The 19,021-nt window shown below is 38.8% G+C and overlaps 2 protein-coding genes and 1 pseudogene across 3 annotated transcripts in view; 2 read left to right on the top strand and 1 right to left on the bottom strand.

The window, feature by feature from the left end:
- YME1L1 (YME1 like 1 ATPase) overlaps positions 1 to 19,021 on the bottom strand; it is a 58,630-nt gene that overhangs the window by 9,899 nt on the left and 29,710 nt on the right. For both annotated transcript variants that reach the window (XM_036344801.1, XM_036344809.1), the window contains 3 exons: positions 5,968 to 6,058; positions 2,020 to 2,172; positions 221 to 353 (listed from right to left, as the gene is read on the bottom strand). In XM_036344801.1, the coding sequence (XP_036200694.1) occupies positions 221 to 353; positions 2,020 to 2,172; positions 5,968 to 6,058 (377 nt within the window). The remainder of the gene's footprint in view (positions 1 to 220; positions 354 to 2,019; positions 2,173 to 5,967; positions 6,059 to 19,021) is intronic.
- LOC118673674 lies at positions 8,231 to 8,793 on the top strand (annotated as a pseudogene).
- On the top strand, positions 10,200 to 10,973 carry LOC118673680 (small ubiquitin-related modifier 2). The gene has a single exon (XM_036344832.1). It carries the CDS (start codon positions 10,284 to 10,286, stop codon positions 10,569 to 10,571), a length of 288 nt encoding a protein of 95 aa, XP_036200725.1. The 5' UTR covers positions 10,200 to 10,283; the 3' UTR covers positions 10,572 to 10,973.

Genomic DNA, 19,021 nt, shown 5'->3' with positions numbered 1-19,021 from the left:
AATCACTGCTTTCCTGTCATAATAAATAAAAAAGGTGCAACTATCACCAACCTAAATGAGTTGATAAATTAACTATGCTATTAGAATTCGAAACAATACAATCCTGAAAATAGCTTGTCTTGACCTTCTGCATGAAGGACTACTGTTGCCTACAAACATAAGATTTTTCCTCTCTCTAGAATGTTACCAAATATATTCCAAAGACAGAAGATTCAATTACCCATCCATTTCAGCAAGTAGTTGATTTATAGTCTGCCTTGAATATGGATGCATTGGAGATTCAATTCGCTTCCCACCAACAGAATCTAATTCATCGATGAATATAACACAAGGAGCATTCGCTTTTGCTTCCCCTAGGAAAACAGAAAAGATTCAAATTTTATCTTTTTTTTTTTTTTAAATATATTTTATTGATTTTTTACAGAGAGGAAGGGAGAGAGATAGAGTTAGAAACATCGATGAGAGAGAAACATCGATCAGCCGCCTCCTGCACATCTCCCACTGGGGATGTGCCCGCAACCCAGGTACATGCCCTTGACCGGAATCGAACCCGGGACCCCTCAGTCCGCAGGCCGATGCTCTATCCACTGAGCCAAACCGGTTTCGGCAAGATTCAAATTTTAATGAAAAATCATATAAATATTAAAAACCTGCAAAATTGTCAAAAGCCAACAAAAAGTATTAGGGAGGAAATACAACAAAACGGATTTCGTTGTGTTCTCTCTTTTTTTTTCTCAATGATGAAGAACAATAGCCTTAGGGTACTCTTCTCCCCTCCCCATGTGGGAATCTGTACGGTGAGATTCTTTCCCCTTCCCCACGTGGCTAAAAGAAAAAAAAAAGAACAATAACCTCAGAAGGAAAAAAATAATTATACCATAAAGAATGATATATATTAAAAACAGCCGTAGCCCACATGGCTAAGTGGTTAGAGCATCGGCCTATGTACCAGAGGATCAAGGGTTCGATTCCCAGTCAAGAGCATGTACCTGGGTTGCAGGTTCGATCCCCAGCCCCAGTCAGGGTATGTGTGGGAGGCAACCACACACAGATGTTTCTTTCTCTCTTCTCTCTCCCCCTAACACTCCCCTTCACCCTCTCTAAAAATTGATGGAAAGCCTTAGCCAGTTTGGCTCAGTGACTAGAGTGTCGGCCTGTGGGCCAAGGGGTTCTGGGTTCAATTCCGGTCAAGGGCACGTACCTCGGTTGCAGGCTCCTCCCTGGCCCAGGCCCTGGTCGGGGCACATGCAGGAGGCAACCAATCGATGTGTTTCTCTCATATCAATATTTCTCTCTGTCTTTCCCTTTCCTCTTCCACTCTCTCTAAAAATCAATGGAAAAATTTCCTCGAGTGAGGATTAAAAAATAATAATAGATAAAAATAAAAATCGATGGAAAGAATATCCTCCGGTGATGATCAACAAACAAACAAGTAAATAGAAACAACTGTGTATTCACTCATTCTTCCTACTTGTTTCAACTATATACAATCAGGTTTGAGGTTAATTACATACTATAGAAATGATGAACTAAATAAAAAACAAAACAAAAAGACCCAGCTTTTCTGCAGCGCCCAACTACATCTAACACTTCCATTAGCTACTGTGACTGTATTTGGGAAAAAAATACAGTTCTGTTTTAGCTCACTTATGAGATCCCCTGAAACCAGCCCGGCCAGCATGGCTCAGAAGTTGAGTATCAACCAATGTACTGGGAGGTCACGGTTCAATTCCTGGTCAGGGCACATGCCCCGGTTGCAGGCTCAATCTCCAGTAGGGGGTGTGTGTGCAAGAGGCAGCCGATCAATTCTCTCACATCATCATCTCTCTCTCTCCTTCTCCCTTCCTCTCTGAAATAAAAAAAAAAAAAAATTTTTTTTAATTCTCTGAAACCAGAACCCCCAAATAGCTTTGTTCAGCTGAATAACAATCTTAAGTAGAAAGAAAGGGTAAAAAAAACCTCTTCCCCTGAAATTAAAAAAAAAAATTAGTATTGTATAAAAGATACATTTAAACATACTAAAAAGATTTCTTATGCGGCTGGCTCCCACACCCACAAACATCTCATCAAATTCTGATCCAGAAGCATAATAAAAAGGAACATCAGCTTCTCCAGCTACAGCCCGGGCAAGAAGGGTTTTTCCTGTTCCTGGTGGTCCAACTAAAAGAATTCCTATTAAAAAAAAGTATACAAGAATAATTGAAATTAAAAACAAAAACAAATTCTGACATAAATCTTAAAAATGAATAATTAATTTATAATGTTGAGGTTACAAGCACATCAATGACCAATATTTTGAAACATAGCAAAATATATTTCTCTATACTAATAATTCACTTCAGGATCTTCTCCATAACTCATTATCTTGTATCATCTAAATACTGTTTACATATCAGCCATAGACAGGACAAAATCTTGGGGGAAAAGAATATAAACTTATGACTAAGCAAATAAGATTCACATAAAACAGTTTGAGACCAAACAACAAATGTAATGCATGAACCTTGAACTGATGCACCTCCATAAAAAAGCACATCATTTAGGCCTGGCCGGCATGGTTCAGTGGTCGAGCACTGACCTATGAACCAGAAGGTCAGGGCTCAATTCCTGGTCAGAGCACATGCCCAGGTTGTGGGCTCAATCCCCATGTGGGGCATGTAGGAGGCAGCCGATCAATGATCCTCTCTCATCATTGATGTTTATCTCTCTCTCTCCCTCCCTTTCTCTCTGAAATCAATAAAAATGTATGTATTTTTTTTGTTTGTTTCTTTTTTTTTTTTTTTTTTTTTGTTATTGCTTAAAGTATTACAAAGGGTGTTACATATGTATCCATTTTATCCCCCCTCCCTAGACAGTCCCCTAGCTGTATTTTTTTAAAATTCTAGGGGCATCTGTTGAAAATTTGAAAAATGCTGGTGAGTTCATGATATTAAGAAAATAGTGTTTAGTTTTACTTGGTAGACTAAATTATTATTTTTATTTAGGACAATGTCCTTATTCTTACGTGATACATAGCAAAATATTTAGATGTGAACAAAGTAGTTAATGTCTACAGCTTTCTTTCTAATTTTTCTGTATGTTTGAAAATTTTCATAACAAGTTTTTCATGTTAGGATAATAGAATTCCCTGGTTTACATAACTTTTTCATTTTTCAGACATTTCAAAAAGCAACAAAATTGTATTAATGCTATATATTAATATTAAAAATACTTTTTTAAAATATACTAGTATTTTTCTATTGATTTCAGAGAGAAAGGGAAAGAGGGAAATAGAAACATCAGTGATGAGAGAGAATCATTGATCAGCTGCCTCCTGCATGCCCCCTACTGGGGATCGAGCCCACAATCCAGGCATGTGCCCTTAACTGGACTTGAACCTGGGACCCTTCAGTCCACAGGCCCTTGCTCTATCTACGGAGCCAAACCAGCGAGGGCTAAAAAACTCTCTTTAAGAAAAACTCCAAAATATCCTGCAGACTATACTTGTATTCTCATGTTATTGTTGTTCCAAAATGGTTTAAATCATCCTCATATCAATTTCTGTAGAGTATATCTTGGTACCTGAGAATTTTCCCACAAATTTATAAAATATTACTTTGATCAGAAAGAAAAATAATTTTTGTTTGTTTTAAACATGTTCCTTATGACGTTACAGTACTGATTTAATAAGTGAACTCTACATTAAGAAAGATTCATGCATAAAAGAGAAAAAAAAGATTCATGCAGATATTTTTATATACTAGTGAACAGTCTCAGTAGAGATACTATAGAGTATAAAAACAAGCCTTATATAGTAGTGCCTCTTGAACTCACTAAATCCATTTCTAGCACTGGAATCTACAATAATTTACAGATAGCAAATGAATAAATCTAGAATTTGTTCTAAGGAAATAATTAAGCATGTAGGCAAAGCCTTAAGATATTAAGATAGTCACAACAGTGCTAGTTTAAATAGTAAAAGATAAGAAATAATTTAAAAGTTCAATATAAATGGTTAAACTAAAGTATCCTTCTAGAAGGACACTATAAAGTCATTACAATTCTGTACCTAAGTCCAATATTGGGTTTTTCCCTCACATCAACAAGCAATTTTGATATCAGCTGTTTATCCTACAATTCAATTCAATTCTGATACTACCTGGAGAAAGCATTAGATTTCCACAAGTTAAGAACTCAGTACCATACACTGTTCCCCGCTCCCTCTTGAGAGCTTTCCCAAAGGCAAGACCAGGTTATTTCCTATGCTTTTTGGCTGGTCAAAGGTTCTAATGTCTTCCTCCTTGGATATTGTTAATTTGCTAGAGTAATTCACAGAACTCAGAGAAACATTTATTTAGTAGATTACTAGTTTATTATAGCATGTTTACTTGGAGCAACCATATGGTGGGGCAAGCAAACCCCATCCTTCTGGGTTTCTATGGAGACCTCATTACATAGACATGATTAATTAAATCACTGGACATTGAATACTGATTCAACCTCAAGCCCTTCTCACTCCCCAGAGGTGGGGAAATGGTGTGTGTGTGTGTGTGGGGGGGGCGGGCGGGTGGCGGGCGGGGGTGGTACTAAATGTTCCAACCTTCTAAGCACAAAGTAAGTTCTCCTGGCAACCTGCCCCCATCTTCAGGTGTTTTCTAAAAGTTACCTCATTAACACAACAAAACACACCTTTATTTTAATATATATATTTATTGATTTCAGAGAGGAAGGGAGAGGAAAGAGAGATAGAAACATCAACGATGAGAGAGAATCACCGATCGGCTGCCCCTTGCACACCCCCTACCGGTGATCGAGCAACCTGGGCATGTGCCCTTGACTGGAATTGAACCTGGGTCCTTTCAGTCCACAGGTCGATGCTCTATCCATTGAGCCAAACCAGGTAGGGTGAAAACATACCTTTAATTGCTCTCTTCACTATGAAATTCCAGGTTTTAAGAGCTCTGTATTAGTAACAGGGACTAAGACCAAATATGTTTTTTACTGTAAATCACAATTATCACACAGTAATTAAAATTCATATTGAGCGTGGCTGGTATTGCTCAGTGGTTGAGCATCAACCCATGAACCAAGAGGTCCCTGGCTCAATTCCTGGTCAGGGCACATGACCAGGTTTTGGGCTTGAACCCCAGTGGAAGGCGTGCAGAAGACAGCCAATCAATGATGTTTCTCTCTCATCAATGTTTCTATCTATCCGTTCCCCTTCTTCTCTCTCTAAAAAATCAATTAAATATATTTTTTAAAAATAAAAAATCATATTGAGTAATAACTGTGAGAAAACATCAGACAAAACCAAACTGAGAGTCATTCTACAAATTTATGTGTACTCTATACAATTTTGAAGATCATAAGAAAACCCATCCTTATCCCTGTTTAAAAAAAAAAAAAGCTGAGGAATTTTTTCAGATTAAAGAAAATCTAAATGTTATATGTGAACATGAATTGGGTCCTCAACCTGGGTTGGGAGTGCAATGAGGGAACTTAACTAAAAAGGTTATTATTGGGACAAATACTGAAATTTGAATTTGATAAATTTTAGATCATTGTTAAGTTTCCCGATTTTAATAACTGTACTGGAGTTATGTAAAGAAAATATCCTTATTCTTAAGAAATATATAATGAGCTATTTAGAAATAAAGAAGCATACATGATGTAATATTTAGAACTTCCTCTCAACTGTTCAAAAAATACATGTATGTAAAGAAAGTGAATGAGCAAGTAACCCAAAATGTTGTGCATGGGTTGAGTAGAGTTCTTTGTCAGATTCTTACAAACTGACTTAAAGTTTATATGATAAAATTTAAAATTACACAAAAAAGGGTTATAGAAAGGTATGTTCAGAATGAGCAGTTATTTATGAAATAGTAATTAAGCACTAAACTTTAACCAGTTAAATCTGATAACAATTAAGTTAGTAATATATTACACTATTTTTTTTATCGTAAATATGGTAAAGGGAAAATATCTTACCTTTCGGAAGTTTGCCTCCAAGCACAGTAAATTTTTGTGGATTTTTCAAGAATTCCACAACTTCCTGTAACTCTTGTTTAGCTTCCTCCACCTAAAATGACACAATTTACCAAACAATTTTAAATAAAGATTTGATTATCAAGGCCTGCTCCCTGGAAATTGGAAATTTAATTGGAATTTTTTTTTTGTTTCAGTAAAAGGAGTATACAAAAAATATCCCTTTATAAATATACAAAGAGTTTTTTCCTGGCCCTTACTGCCAATTATGCAAAGTCTCCTTATATATCTCAACAAAATACATTTTAAACTTCTTTCATTTTCAAAAAATATTGTTTCCTCCAGTTAACAAAAACTATTATATTAAAAACTCTATTCAAATGTGTCAGTGATATTTGATCAAGTTTAAAATCCAGAATTTTTTTGGACCTGGTTATAGGCTTCAAGGGCAAATTATGTGGACTTACTATATTTTATTAATGATAAGTATATTACTGTATGATATGTTACTAACAGTATATTGCCATGCTATATTAATGATAAGGAATCTGTGTTTAACTTAAAACATTAATTTGTGATTATGAGGCTGTTTTCATTATACGGAATTTCTACTAGATTATAAATTATTCAGTTCCTCATAAACACCAAAAGGCATTAACTAGAATTGAACTATGATGTAATGATTTATTTTTAATCTTTATTGTTGAAAGTATTATATAGGTCCTCCTTTTTGTAATGATATTTTGTAAAGGGATATGGCCAAAAAAAGTTTAGAAGATTTAATCCCCAAAATATTGTTTGCAGAACTGTCATTTTTAGCACGAATGAAGCCCAATCTCGCCAACAAAAATAGTAAGTAGAGCATTAGCTCACTTTTTAAAACTCTGATGTAAGATTACAAAAGCTCCCTTTCAGAAATGGTGAGACATTTTCCTAGTTAGCATACTAGAAAAGTCACAAATGCAAATGATATCAAAAGTCACTACTGCCAGAATGATACCAAAAATTAGTGCAGAAGGCCAGATGTTAAACAACATAGGTGCCCTAGCCAATGTAGCTCAAAGGTTGGAGCATCAGTCCACACACCAAAGGATCACAAGTTCGATTCCCAGTCAAGGGAATGTACCTGGGTTGCAGGTTCGATCCCCAGCCCAGGTCAGAGTGCCTTTGGGAAGCAACCAATGGATGTGTCTCTCTCACACTGATGTTTTTTTCTCTCTCTCTCTCCTTCTTTCTTCTCTCTCTCTCTCTCTCCCTCTTTCTTCTCTCTCTCTCTCTCTCTCTCCCTCTTTCTTCTCTCTCTCTCTCTCTCATCAATAGCTCCATGAACAAATAATGAACATTAGGTCTTTAGGTCCTTTATTCTCTCTTCCTCTAGCAAACATTGTTCTTTGTTCAAATACATGCATGGCTTTCCCCATCTTCTTCATATCTTCACTTATGTGTCACCATCTCAGTTAATCATTCCCTGAACACCCCAATTAAAATTGTGACCTTTAGGCCCTTGCCGGTTTGGCTCAGTGAATAGAGTGTTGGCTTGGGGACTGAAGGGTCCTGGGTTCGATTCTGGTCAAGAGCACATTGCCCGGGATGTGGCTCAATCCCCATCAGGGGGCGTGCAGGAGGAAGCCAATCAATGGTTCTCTCTCATCATTGATGTTTCTATCTCTCTCTCCCTCTCCTTCCTCTTGGAAATCAGTAAAAAAAAAAAAAAAAAAAAAAAAAAAAAAAGGTCACCTTTAGAAATTTTGAAAATGGCAGCAGAATGGATAGAAGTTACTCTCACCTCTTCCCAGGACCATATCAGAGTAGTGACTAAAGTACAGAACAATCAACTTGAATAATCATCTGTCCTCTAGTTGAACAGAAGGCTTATAACTAAGAATTTACAGAGGAACCCGCATTGAAACAGGTAGGAAGGGCATGTGCGGTGGGTGAGAATCCTTTGGGCTATTTTGGGTGAGAGTTCCCTTAGAGAAGCATCAGCCCTATGCCAGGTTACCTAGCCCAAAGCACTAGAGCCCACACGGTATGTGGCTGCGAAAATCAGCAGGATTCCACACACCATCATGAGCAGTGGGAATGCTCTCTTAAAGGGTCAGTGCACAAACATGGTAATCACCTTGGCCTCTACCAGAGAACAGCTGCTGGGGGTGAACTGGAGTCACAAAGGGAAACAGAAAATCTGAACAGACCAATTAAACCAATGAAATCAAAGAAGTAATCGAAAAACTTCCAACACTCTCTTTGTGCATCTACTATGAGGATGAAGACCATTGTCAGCAATCTGACTGTTGACATTCCAGAAAATGTCCACATCACTCTGAAGGGACTGTGAAAAGCCCCAGAGGCACCCTGTGAGGAACTTCAACCATGTCAATCTAGAATAGTCTCCTTGGGAAGAAAAAGAAGAGGCTCCAGGCTGACAGATGGTGGAAAATAGAAAGGAACTGGCCACCATTCACACAATCTGCAGTCATGTACAGAACATGATCAAGGGTATTACAATGGGCTTCCATTACAAGGTTGAGGTTTGTGTATGTTCACTTCTCCATCAATGTCGTTATTCAGGAGAATGGTTCTCTTATTGGAATCAGAAATTTCTTGGGCAAAAAATATATCCACAGGTTTCAGATGAGATCAGGTGTTGCTTGTTCAGTAACTCAAGTCCAGAAAAATGAGTTAATTTTTAATAGATATGACAATGAATTTGTATCAAATTCAGCTGCTTTGATTCAGCAAGTCACAACAGTTAAAAACAAGGATATCAGAAAATTTGGGATGATATCTATTTCTGAAAAAGGAACAGTTAAGCAGGCTGATGAATAAGACCTACGTTGTCCAGCTATAGAAACAGCAAGATGCCCAATCTTCCTTCAGACTTATTTGGGACATTTTAAATATGCAAAACAGCCATGTTTTGACTTGGAGGGAAAGAAAACTCTCCAAGAAAACAAAGGTTCTAGGCCTGACTGGTTAGAGCATCAAGCAGATATGCTAAGGTTGTAAGTTCAATCCTCAGTCAGGGCACATAGAAGAATCAACCAATGTCCCTAGCTGGTTGGCTCAGTGCTTGGAGGTCAGCCCTTAGACCAGCCGTGGGCAAACTACGGCCCGCGGGCCGTATCCGGCCCGTTTGAAATGAATAAAACTAAAAAAAAAAAAAGACCGTACCCTTTTATGTAATGATGTTTACTTTGAATTTATATTAATTCACACAAACACTCCATCCATGCTTTTGTTCCGGCCCTCCGGTCCAGTTTAAGAACCCATTGTGGCCCTCGAGTCAAAAAGTTTGCCCACCCCTGCCTTAGACTAAAGGGTCCTGGGTTCAATTCTTGTGAAGGGCACATGTGGGATGCAAGCAATAGATGTGTCTCTCTCAAATCAATGTTTTCCCCTCTCTGTCTCTCCCCTTCCCTTTCCCTCTCTCTAAATATCAATAGAAAAATATCCTTGGGTGAGGATTAACAAAACAAAAATAAGAATCAACCAATGAATACATGAATAAGTGGAAAAACAAATCAATGTTTCTGTCTCTCTCTCCCTCTCTCTCCCTTCCTTCTTCCCCCCATCTCTCTCTCTCTCAACTCTCAAATCAATAAATTAAGAAAAAGAAAAGGTTCTTAACCAGATGTCTTCAAAGGTCAATTTTACTAAACATTCAAAGAAGAACCTATCCTCCTTAAACTATTCTAATATTTTCAGGAGGAGGAAAGACTCTCATGCCATCTTATGAGGTCAGCATTATTCTGATTCCAAAACCAGAAAAAGACATTACAAAGAAATAAAGTGATAGGCCAATATCCCTGATGAACATAGATGCAGAAATCCTCAGCAAAATATTAGTAAACCAAATTCAGCAATACATAAAAAGATTATACATCATGATCAAGTGAGATTTATTGCTGGGGTGCAAGGTTCGTACAGTATCCCCAAATCAATTAATGTGATACATCTCATAAATAAAATGGGTAAGAATCATAAGATCATATCAATAAATGCAGAATAAGCATATTGACAAAATCCAGCACCCATTTATAACAAAATCTATCAGAAAGGTAAGAATAGAGGGAACATACCTCAACATAATAATATGACATACCTACAACTAGCATCATATTCAACAGGGAAATACTGAGTGTTTGCTTTAAGATCAGTAACAAGAGAGGAGTGTCCACTTTCACCATTCTTACTCAACATAGCCACAGCAATCAAAAAGAAGAAATAGCCGCTCCTGGTGCTGCTTGTGTGCTCGTTTGGTGCGGACCTGGTACCTCTTTTGTGAAGCGGCAGCTGAGGAGACTCCGGCGCTCGCCATGGCCGACGAAAAGCCCAAGGAAGGAGTCAAGACTGAGAACAACGATCATATTAATTTGAAGGTGGCGGGGCAGGATGGTTCTGTGGTGCAGTTTAAGATTAAGAGGCATACACCACTTAGTAAACTAATGAAAGCCTATTGTGAACGACAGGGTTTGTCAATGAGGCAGATCAGATTCCGATTTGACGGGCAGCCAATCAATGAAACAGACACACCTGCACAGTTGGAAATGGAGGATGAAGATACAATTGATGTGTTCCAGCAGCAGACAGGAGGGGTCTACTAAAAAGGGAACCTGCTACTTTACTCCAGAACTCTGTTCCTCCAGACCAAGAAGACATTCTCAATTAGAAAACTGCAATTTGGTTTCAACACATCTGACTACTACAGTATAGTTTTCTCTATTCTTTCATTTTCCCCTTCCCCATTCTTTTATTATTGTACATAAAGTAACGGATGTATGTGCACAAGCATTTGCATTTTTTTTTTTTTTTAACTAAATGGCCAATGGTATGTTTTGATCTACATCAAATGGAGATGGGATGGGGGAAAAATACTGGTTCTGTGAAAACACCCCCTTTCTCCATTAGTGGCATGCTCATCCAGCTCTTATCTTTATATTCCAGTAAGTTATTTTGCTCTCACTGTTTAACAAAAAAGAACAACATAAAAATTCTTGCATACCTTGTTTGATTGGAGAATTTTAATGTTTTTCATTTATCATTGTAAAACCAAGGACAATTTTATAACTTTTTTGTACGTAGCTGTTACATGTAGGGCAATCTGTCTTTAAGTAGGGATAAATTACTCTAAAAAAATGAATCCTAGATAGTTTTCCCTTCAAGTCAAGTGTCTTGTTGTTTAAATAAACTTCTTGTTTAAAAAAAAAAAAAAAAAAAGAAGAAATAAAAGGTATCTAAATTGGAAAGGAAGAAGTAAAAATGTCATTATTTGCAGATGGCATGCAAATTGTATATGGAGAACCCTAAAGATAAATGAATTCAGTAAAGCAGCAAGATACAAAGTAAGTATTCAGAAATTAGTTGCATTTTTTAAAAAGATATGCTTTTATTGATTTCAGGAAAGGAAGGAAGAGGGAGAGAGAGATAGAAACATCAATGATGAGAATCATAAATTGGCTGCCTCCTGCACTCCTCCTGAACAACCCAAGTATATGCACTGGCTGGGAATCAAATGGTGACCTCCTGGTTCATAGGTTGATGCTCAACAACTGAGCTGGTTTGGTTCATTGAGTACAGCACCATCCTGAGCACTGAAGAGTCGCAGGTTCAATTCACAGTCAAGGGCACATGCCTGAGCTGCAGATTTGATTCCTGGCTCCAGCAGGGCACATGTGGGAGGCAACCAATTGATGTGTCTCTCTCACATCTATGTTTTGCTCTCCCACCCTCCCACTTCTTTCCTTCCACTTTCTCTAAAAAAATCAATGGAAAAAATATCCTCAGGTGAGAATTTAAAAAAAAAAAAAGAAGAAAACAATTCCCCTGATTTAGAACTCCATAAAAAAAAACACAAACCCCTACAAATAAATTTAACCAAGGACGTAAAAGATCTGTATTTGGAAAATTATAAGATCCTAAAGAAAGAATCTGCCCTGTGTGGCTTAGGTGGATGGAGTATTCAGCCCTGCACCAAAGGGTCGTGGATTTGATTCCCAGTCAGGATACACACCCAGGGTGCAGTTTCAATCCTCATTTGGGGTATGTATGGATGGGAGGCAACCAACTGATGTTTTTCTCTCTCACAATAATGTTTCTCTCTCTCCCTTTCCTTGTCTTAAAAAAATAAAAAAGAAATTAAAGAAAGAAAAAAAACAAATTGAAGAAGAGACAATTAAATGGGAGCATATACCAGGCTCATGGACAGGAAAAATTAACATCAATAAAATATCCAACTACCCAAAATAATCTATAGATTCAACACAATTCCTATCAGTGGCATATTTCACAGAACTAGAATACTCCAAAAATTTATATAGAACCACAAAAGACCCTGAACAGCCACAGCAATCTTAAGAAGAACAAAATTGGAGATATCACACTACCTGATATCAAATTATACTACAAGGCTACAGTAATCAAAACAGCATGATAAAAACTTAAAAACGGGAGAAACCAAGATGGCGGCATAGGTAAACACCGGAAATTGCTGCCTTGCACAACCACTTCAAAAATACAACTAAAAGACAAAACGGACATCATCCAGAACCACAGGAAGGCTGGCTGAGTGGAAATTCTACAACTAGAAGGAAAGAGAAAACCACACTGAGACTCAGAGGAGGTGTGGAAGTAAAGTGCAGAGGTACGGAGGCGCACGTGGAAACGGCTGGCAACTGAGGACGTGGTTGTCTTTTTCAATCGGGAGGGAGTCACATGCTCCTGACTGCTCTCAACTCCAGTTCCGGGCGAGTCTCTGGGGACCCAGACTCCTAGGGGGAGAAACTAGACTGTCTGGCTTCAGGCAGAACTCAAAGACAACTTTCTCTCAGAGGTGCTTGCAGCGATTACCGAGGAACACTGAGACCCGGGACCTCTTAGGGCAGGGGTGAGGATCAGCCATAGCTGTTTGTTCCGCCCTGTTGATTTCCTGAGACCCCGCCCCACCCAAGCTGCTAGCAGAGGCTTTTGCATATGAATGACCTGGCCCTTGGCAATCTAAAATTACCTAACAAACTGCAGCTGGGTCAGAGAGACCCAGATCATCCAAAAGAAGGCCCAAGGCCCCACAGCAGCTTGCATTGCTTCACAGCTGGGCCTCATCTGGGCACCTCCAAACCCCAAATAAAGAAGAGGAATCTGCAGATCTCTCCGTAGTTCCTGCTGCGTAGCCTCAGGCAGAGGCTAAATTAGCAACTCCTTAGAGACCCAAGAGCCAGTGTACCCAGTAGTCAGAGTGGGACCATCCAGATTACAACTCCTCAGATCCATAAGGGACACACTCAGGGGGCAGACTCAGTGAACACCAAAGCCCCACTGAAGCAAGTCTTGCCCCATAAGGGTGTCTCCAGCACAGAAGTTCTCCCGCTGCAGACACAGCTGATTCTCACAGCCAATTGGCTTGGAGGTCAATTCCTCCCAGTGATACCGACAACAATCAAGACTTAACTACAACAAGACTGTGCACAAAGCCCACAAAGGGGTGCACCAAGAGTGTCCACCTCAGGTAATTGGGGAGGCTGAGCCACTGAACCCTATAGGACACCTAGCACAGAAAGCCACCCTATCAACACAGGAAAGCAGCCAAAATGAGGAGACAAAAAAAACAGGTCACAAATGACAGAAATGGAGGAAAGCAAACTACTGGATATAAAGTTCAAAACCATGGTTATAAGGTTACTCAAGAATCTTCTAGAAACCACTGATAAATTTAGTGAGACCCTCCATAAATCTAGTGAGACCCTCGAGGATATGAAAAAGGACCAACTAGAAATTAAGCATACACTGACTGAAATAAAGAATATTATACAGAGACCCAACAGCAGACTAGAGGATCCCAAGAATCAAGTCAAAGATTTGAAATACGAAGAAGCAAAAAACAGCCAACTGGAAAAGCACAAAGCAAAAAGAATCCAAAAATATGAAGATAGTGTAAGGAGCCTCTGGGACAACTTCAAGCGTACCAACATTCAAATTATGGGGGTGCCAGAAGATGAGAGAGAGCAAGATATTGAAAACCTATTTGAAGAAATAATGACAGAAAACTTCCCCCACCTGGTGAAAGAAATAGACTTACAAGTCCAGGAAGCACAGAGAACCCCAAACAAAAGGAATCCAAAGAGGGCCACACCAAGACACATCATAATTAAAATGCCAAGAGCAAAAGACAAAGAGAGAATCTTAAAAGCAGCAAGAGAAAAACAGTCAGTTACCTACAAGGGAGTACCCATACGACTGTCAGCTGATTTCTCAACAGAAACTATGCAGGCCAGAAATATTCAAAGTGATGAACAGCAAGAACCTACAACCAAGATTACTTTACCCAGCACAGCTATCATTCAGAATTGAAGGTCAGATAAAGAGCTTCACAGATAAGAAAAAGCTAAAGGAGCTCATCACCACCAAACCAGTATTATATGAAATGCTGAAAGGTATCCTTTAAGAAGAGGAAGAAGAAGAAGAAAAAGGTAAAGATAAAAATTATGAACAACAAATACATATCTATCAACAAGTGAATCTAAAAATCAAGTGAAGAAATAATCTGATGAACAGAATAAACTGGTGAATATAATAGAATCAGGGGCGTAGAAAGGGAGTGGACTGACAATTCTTGGGTGGAAAGGGGTGTGCGGGGTGCAGGAAGAGACTGGACAAAAATCGTACACCTATGGATGAGGACGGGGGGGGGGGGGTAAGGGCAGAGGGTGGGGTGGGAACTGGGTGGAGGGGAGCTATGGGGGAAAAAAGAGGAACTGTAATAATCTGAACAATAAAGATTTAATTTAAAAAAAAAAAAGACTTAAAAATATACATAAAGATCAACGAAACAGAATGGAGAGCCCAGAAATAAACTCTAGCCCAGCCGTGGGCAAACTACGGCCCGCAGGCCATATCTGGCCCGTTTGAAATGAATAAAACTAAAAAAAGAAAAGACCGTACCCTTTTATGTAATGATGTTTACTTTGAATTTATATTAGTTCACACAAACTCCATCCATGCTTTTGTTCCGGCCCTCCGGTCCAGTTTAAGAACCCATTGTGGCCCTCGAGTCAAAAAGTTTGCCCACCCCTGCTCTAGCCTCTATGGGCAAGTAACATTTGACAAAGAAGACTACAAAATATAAAACTAAACTCTCTGACATTTCTCGCAGCAAAGTTTTTCTCTACTTTATTGCCTCTGAAAAGGGAAACAAAAGAAAAAGTAAACAAATGGGATTACATCAAACTGAAAGGTTTTTTGAGCAGCAAAGGAAACCATCAAAGAATGAAAAGACAATCTACTGAATAGAAGAACATTCAATTCCATGATAAATGGTTACTATCAAAAATTTACTAAAAACTCATACAACTCAACACCAGAAAAACAATCAAATTTTATTTTTTATTTATTTATTTATTTTTATTGCTTAAAGTATTACAAAGGGTATTACATATGTGTCCATTTTATCCCCCCGCCCTAGACAGTCCCCTAGCCTCCCCTATCCCCCAATGTCTTATGTCCACTGGTTATGCTTATATGCATGCATACAAGTCCTTTAGTTGATCTCTTACCCCCCTACCTCCTGCCCCGCAACCCTCCCCGGCCTTCCTGCTGCAGTTTGACAATCTGTTTGAGGCAGCTCTGCCTCTGTATCTATTATTGTTCAAAAGTTTATAATGGTCTCTATTATCCATGAATGAGTGAGATCATGTGGTATTTTTCCTTCATTGACTGGCTTATTTCACTTAGCATAATGCTCTCCAGTTCCATCCATGACGTTGCAAATGGTAAGAGTTCCTTCCTTTTTAGAGCAGCATAGTATTCCATCGTGTAGATGTACCACAGTTTTCTGATCCATTCATCTACTGATGGGCACTTAGGCTGTTTCCAGATCTTAGCTATGGTGAATTGTGCTGCTATGAACATAGGGGTGCATATATCCTTTCTGATTGGTGTTTCTGGTTTCTTGGGATATATTCCTAGAAGTGGGATCACAGGGTCAAATGGGAGTTCCATTTTCAGTTTTTTAAGGAAACTCCATACTGTCTTCCATAGTGGCTGCACCAGTCTGCATTCCCACCAGCAGTGCACAAGTGTTCCTTTTTCTCCACATCCTCTCCAGCACTTGTCGTTTGGTGATTTGTTGATGATAGCCAGTCTGACAGGTGTGAGATGGTACCTCATTGTTGTTTTGATTTGCATCTCTCGGATGATTAGTGACTTTGAGCATGTTTTCATATGTCTCTTGGCTTTCTGAATGTCCTCTTTTGAAAGGTGTCTATTTAGGTCCTTTGCCCATTTTTTGATTGGATTGTTTATCTTCCTTTTGTTAAGTTGTATGAGTTCCCTATAAATTTTGGAGATTAGGCCCTTATCAGATATGACATTGGCAAATATGTTTTCCCACACAGTGGGTTTTCTCATTGTTTTGTTGATGGTTTCTTTTGCTGTGCAGAAGCTTTTTATTTTGATGTAGTCCCATTTGTTTATTTTTTCTTTAGTTTCCAATGCCCTATGAACTGTATCGGTGAAGAAATTGCTTCGGCATATGTCTGAGATTTTGTTGCCTTTGGATTCTTCTAGAATTTTTATGGTTTCCTGTCGTACATTTAAGTCCTTTATCCATTTTGAGTTTATTTTTGTGTATGGTGTAAGTTGGTGGTCTAGTTTCATTTTCTTGCATATATCTGTCCAATTTTCCCAACACCATTTATTGAAGAGACTATCTTGGCTCCATTGTATGTTCTTGCCTCCTTTGTCAAATATTAATTGAGCATATTGGTTTGGGCCGATTTCTGGGCTCTCTATTCTATTCCATTGATCTATATGCCTATTCTTGTGCCAGTACCAGGCAGTTTTGAGAACAGTGGCTTTGTAATACATCTTGATATCTGGTATTGAGATCCCACCTACTTTGTTCTTTCTCAGGATTGCTGCAGCTATTCGGGGTCTTTTTTTATTCCAGATGAATTTTTGGAGAGTTCGTTCTAGATCTCTGAAGTATGCCGTTGGTATTTTAATGGAAAGTGCGTTGAATTTATAGATTGCTTTGGGTAGTATGGACATTTTAATGATGTTGATTCTACCAATCCATGAACACGGTATGTTCTTCCATCTGTTTATGTCTTCCTCTATATCTTTTTTCAACGTCCTGTAGTTTTCTGAGTAGAGGTCTTTTACCTCTTTAGTTAAGTTTATTCCTAGGTAGCTTAATTTTTTTGGTGCGATGGTAAACGGGATTGAAAAACAATCAAATTTTAAAATGGGCAGAGGACCTAAATAGATGCTTCTCCAAAGAGGATATACAGATGGCCAACAGGTATATAAAAAGATGCTCAATGTCACTAATTATTGAAATACAAATTAAACGACAATGAGGTATCACTTCACTCCTATCAGACTGGCTGTCAACAATAAATCAACAAACAGGTGATAGTGAGAATGTGGAGAAAAGTGAACCTCTGATACTGTTGGTGGGAATGGTGATTGATGCAGCCACTATAGAAAACAGTATGGAGTTTCCTCAAAAAGTTAAAAATGGCCCTAACCGGTTTGTCTCAGTGGATAGAGTATCGGCCTGCAGACTCAAGGGTCCCAGGTTCGATTCTGGTCAAGGGCACTTACCTTGGTTGCGGGCACATACCCAGTAGGGAGTGTGCAGGAGGCAGCTAATTGATGTTTCTCTCTCATCGATGTTTCTAACTCTCTATTCCTCTCACTTCCTCTCTGTAAAAAATCTATAAAATATATATTTTTTAAAAAAAGTTAAAAATGTGTCCGGCCAGTGATTGAGCATTGGCCCATGAACCAGGAAGTCACGGTTCAATTTCCAGTCAGGGCACATGCCCAGGCTGCAGGCTTGATCACCAGTAGGGGTCATATAGGAGGCAGCTGATAGATGTTTTTCATTGATGTTTCTATCTCTCTTTCTCCCTTCCTCTCTCTAAAACCAATAAAATTTAAATATATATATAAAGGCAACTTGGGTAGAATCCATGCTCTTTGAAAAACTAAAAATTAAAAATGGATCTGCCCCCCCTTCCTGGTTGAGAAGGCTAGAGATTTTGCTTTTTTTAAAAAAAACATAGTATATCCTGGACACTGGAAATCATTTTAAGTTTATATATATATAAATCTTTTACAGAGGAAGCCAAGCAGAGAGAGGTTTAGGTTGATTAAAAATGGGGGTGGAGTAAGTGTATGCTACACGGAATTACAAATAAATACAGAAAAACTTCCTGAATAATCAACTGAAGACTGGCTGGAGAGAACCCTGATAACTGAGAATGGAAAGTGGAGTCTACATAGAGACTGGTAGGATGAGTTGAGGTGCAAAGGGGCTGGTGGAGCTCCCACAGTCAACAACTGAAGTACCAGAGAGATATCTCAGCTGTGGGGGATTGATATTGAGAACTCTGGGGTCTAATCCCCAAGATGGACCCCAAGTAGAGAGCACCAGAACTGAAAAGGGTGCCTACATAATATCTGACTGTGAAAAGCAGCAGGTTTGTTGCCTGCAAGAGAGAGACAGCTGGAAAAGCAGGCACCCTCTTAAGGTACAACACACAAATTTCCATGTGTAAGTCAGTCACCCTGTGCTCCAGCAGAGGAACTGGAGTAGACTGGAGCTGTTTGAGCATAAGCCAGGGTTGGGGGATCTGGGATTAGAGCTCAGAAGGCAGGCACCACGGTTTCCTGTGCTAAATCATTTCCTCATACTGCAGAGGTCATCTTTCTCACACAGATAACTGCGATAGTCAGTGCTGCCCTTGAGGGGAAAACAGCTGACCCACCCTACTGGAAAACACCTTGCCCCATGGTGTGCAATTTCTGAAGTCCATAAAGAGACTGAGAATATAAGAAGGGAAACCATAAAAATCTTGGAAGAATCAATAAGCAGCAAAATATCAGACAGATATCGTAGCAATATCTGTACCGATAGAGCTCCTAGGGCAGTGATGGCAAACCTATGACACATGTGTCAGAGGTGACACACGAACTCATTTTTTGGTTGATTTTCCTTTGTTAAATGGCATTTATATATATATAATAAATATCAAAAATATAAATCTTTGTTTTA

Source organism: Myotis myotis, unplaced genomic scaffold (assembly GCF_014108235.1).
Source record: "Myotis myotis isolate mMyoMyo1 unplaced genomic scaffold, mMyoMyo1.p scaffold_m19_p_1, whole genome shotgun sequence".
NCBI lineage: Eukaryota > Metazoa > Chordata > Mammalia > Chiroptera > Vespertilionidae > Myotis > Myotis myotis.
Note: the sequence above shows the minus strand (reverse complement) of the source record. Positions and strands in the feature narration are given on the sequence as shown.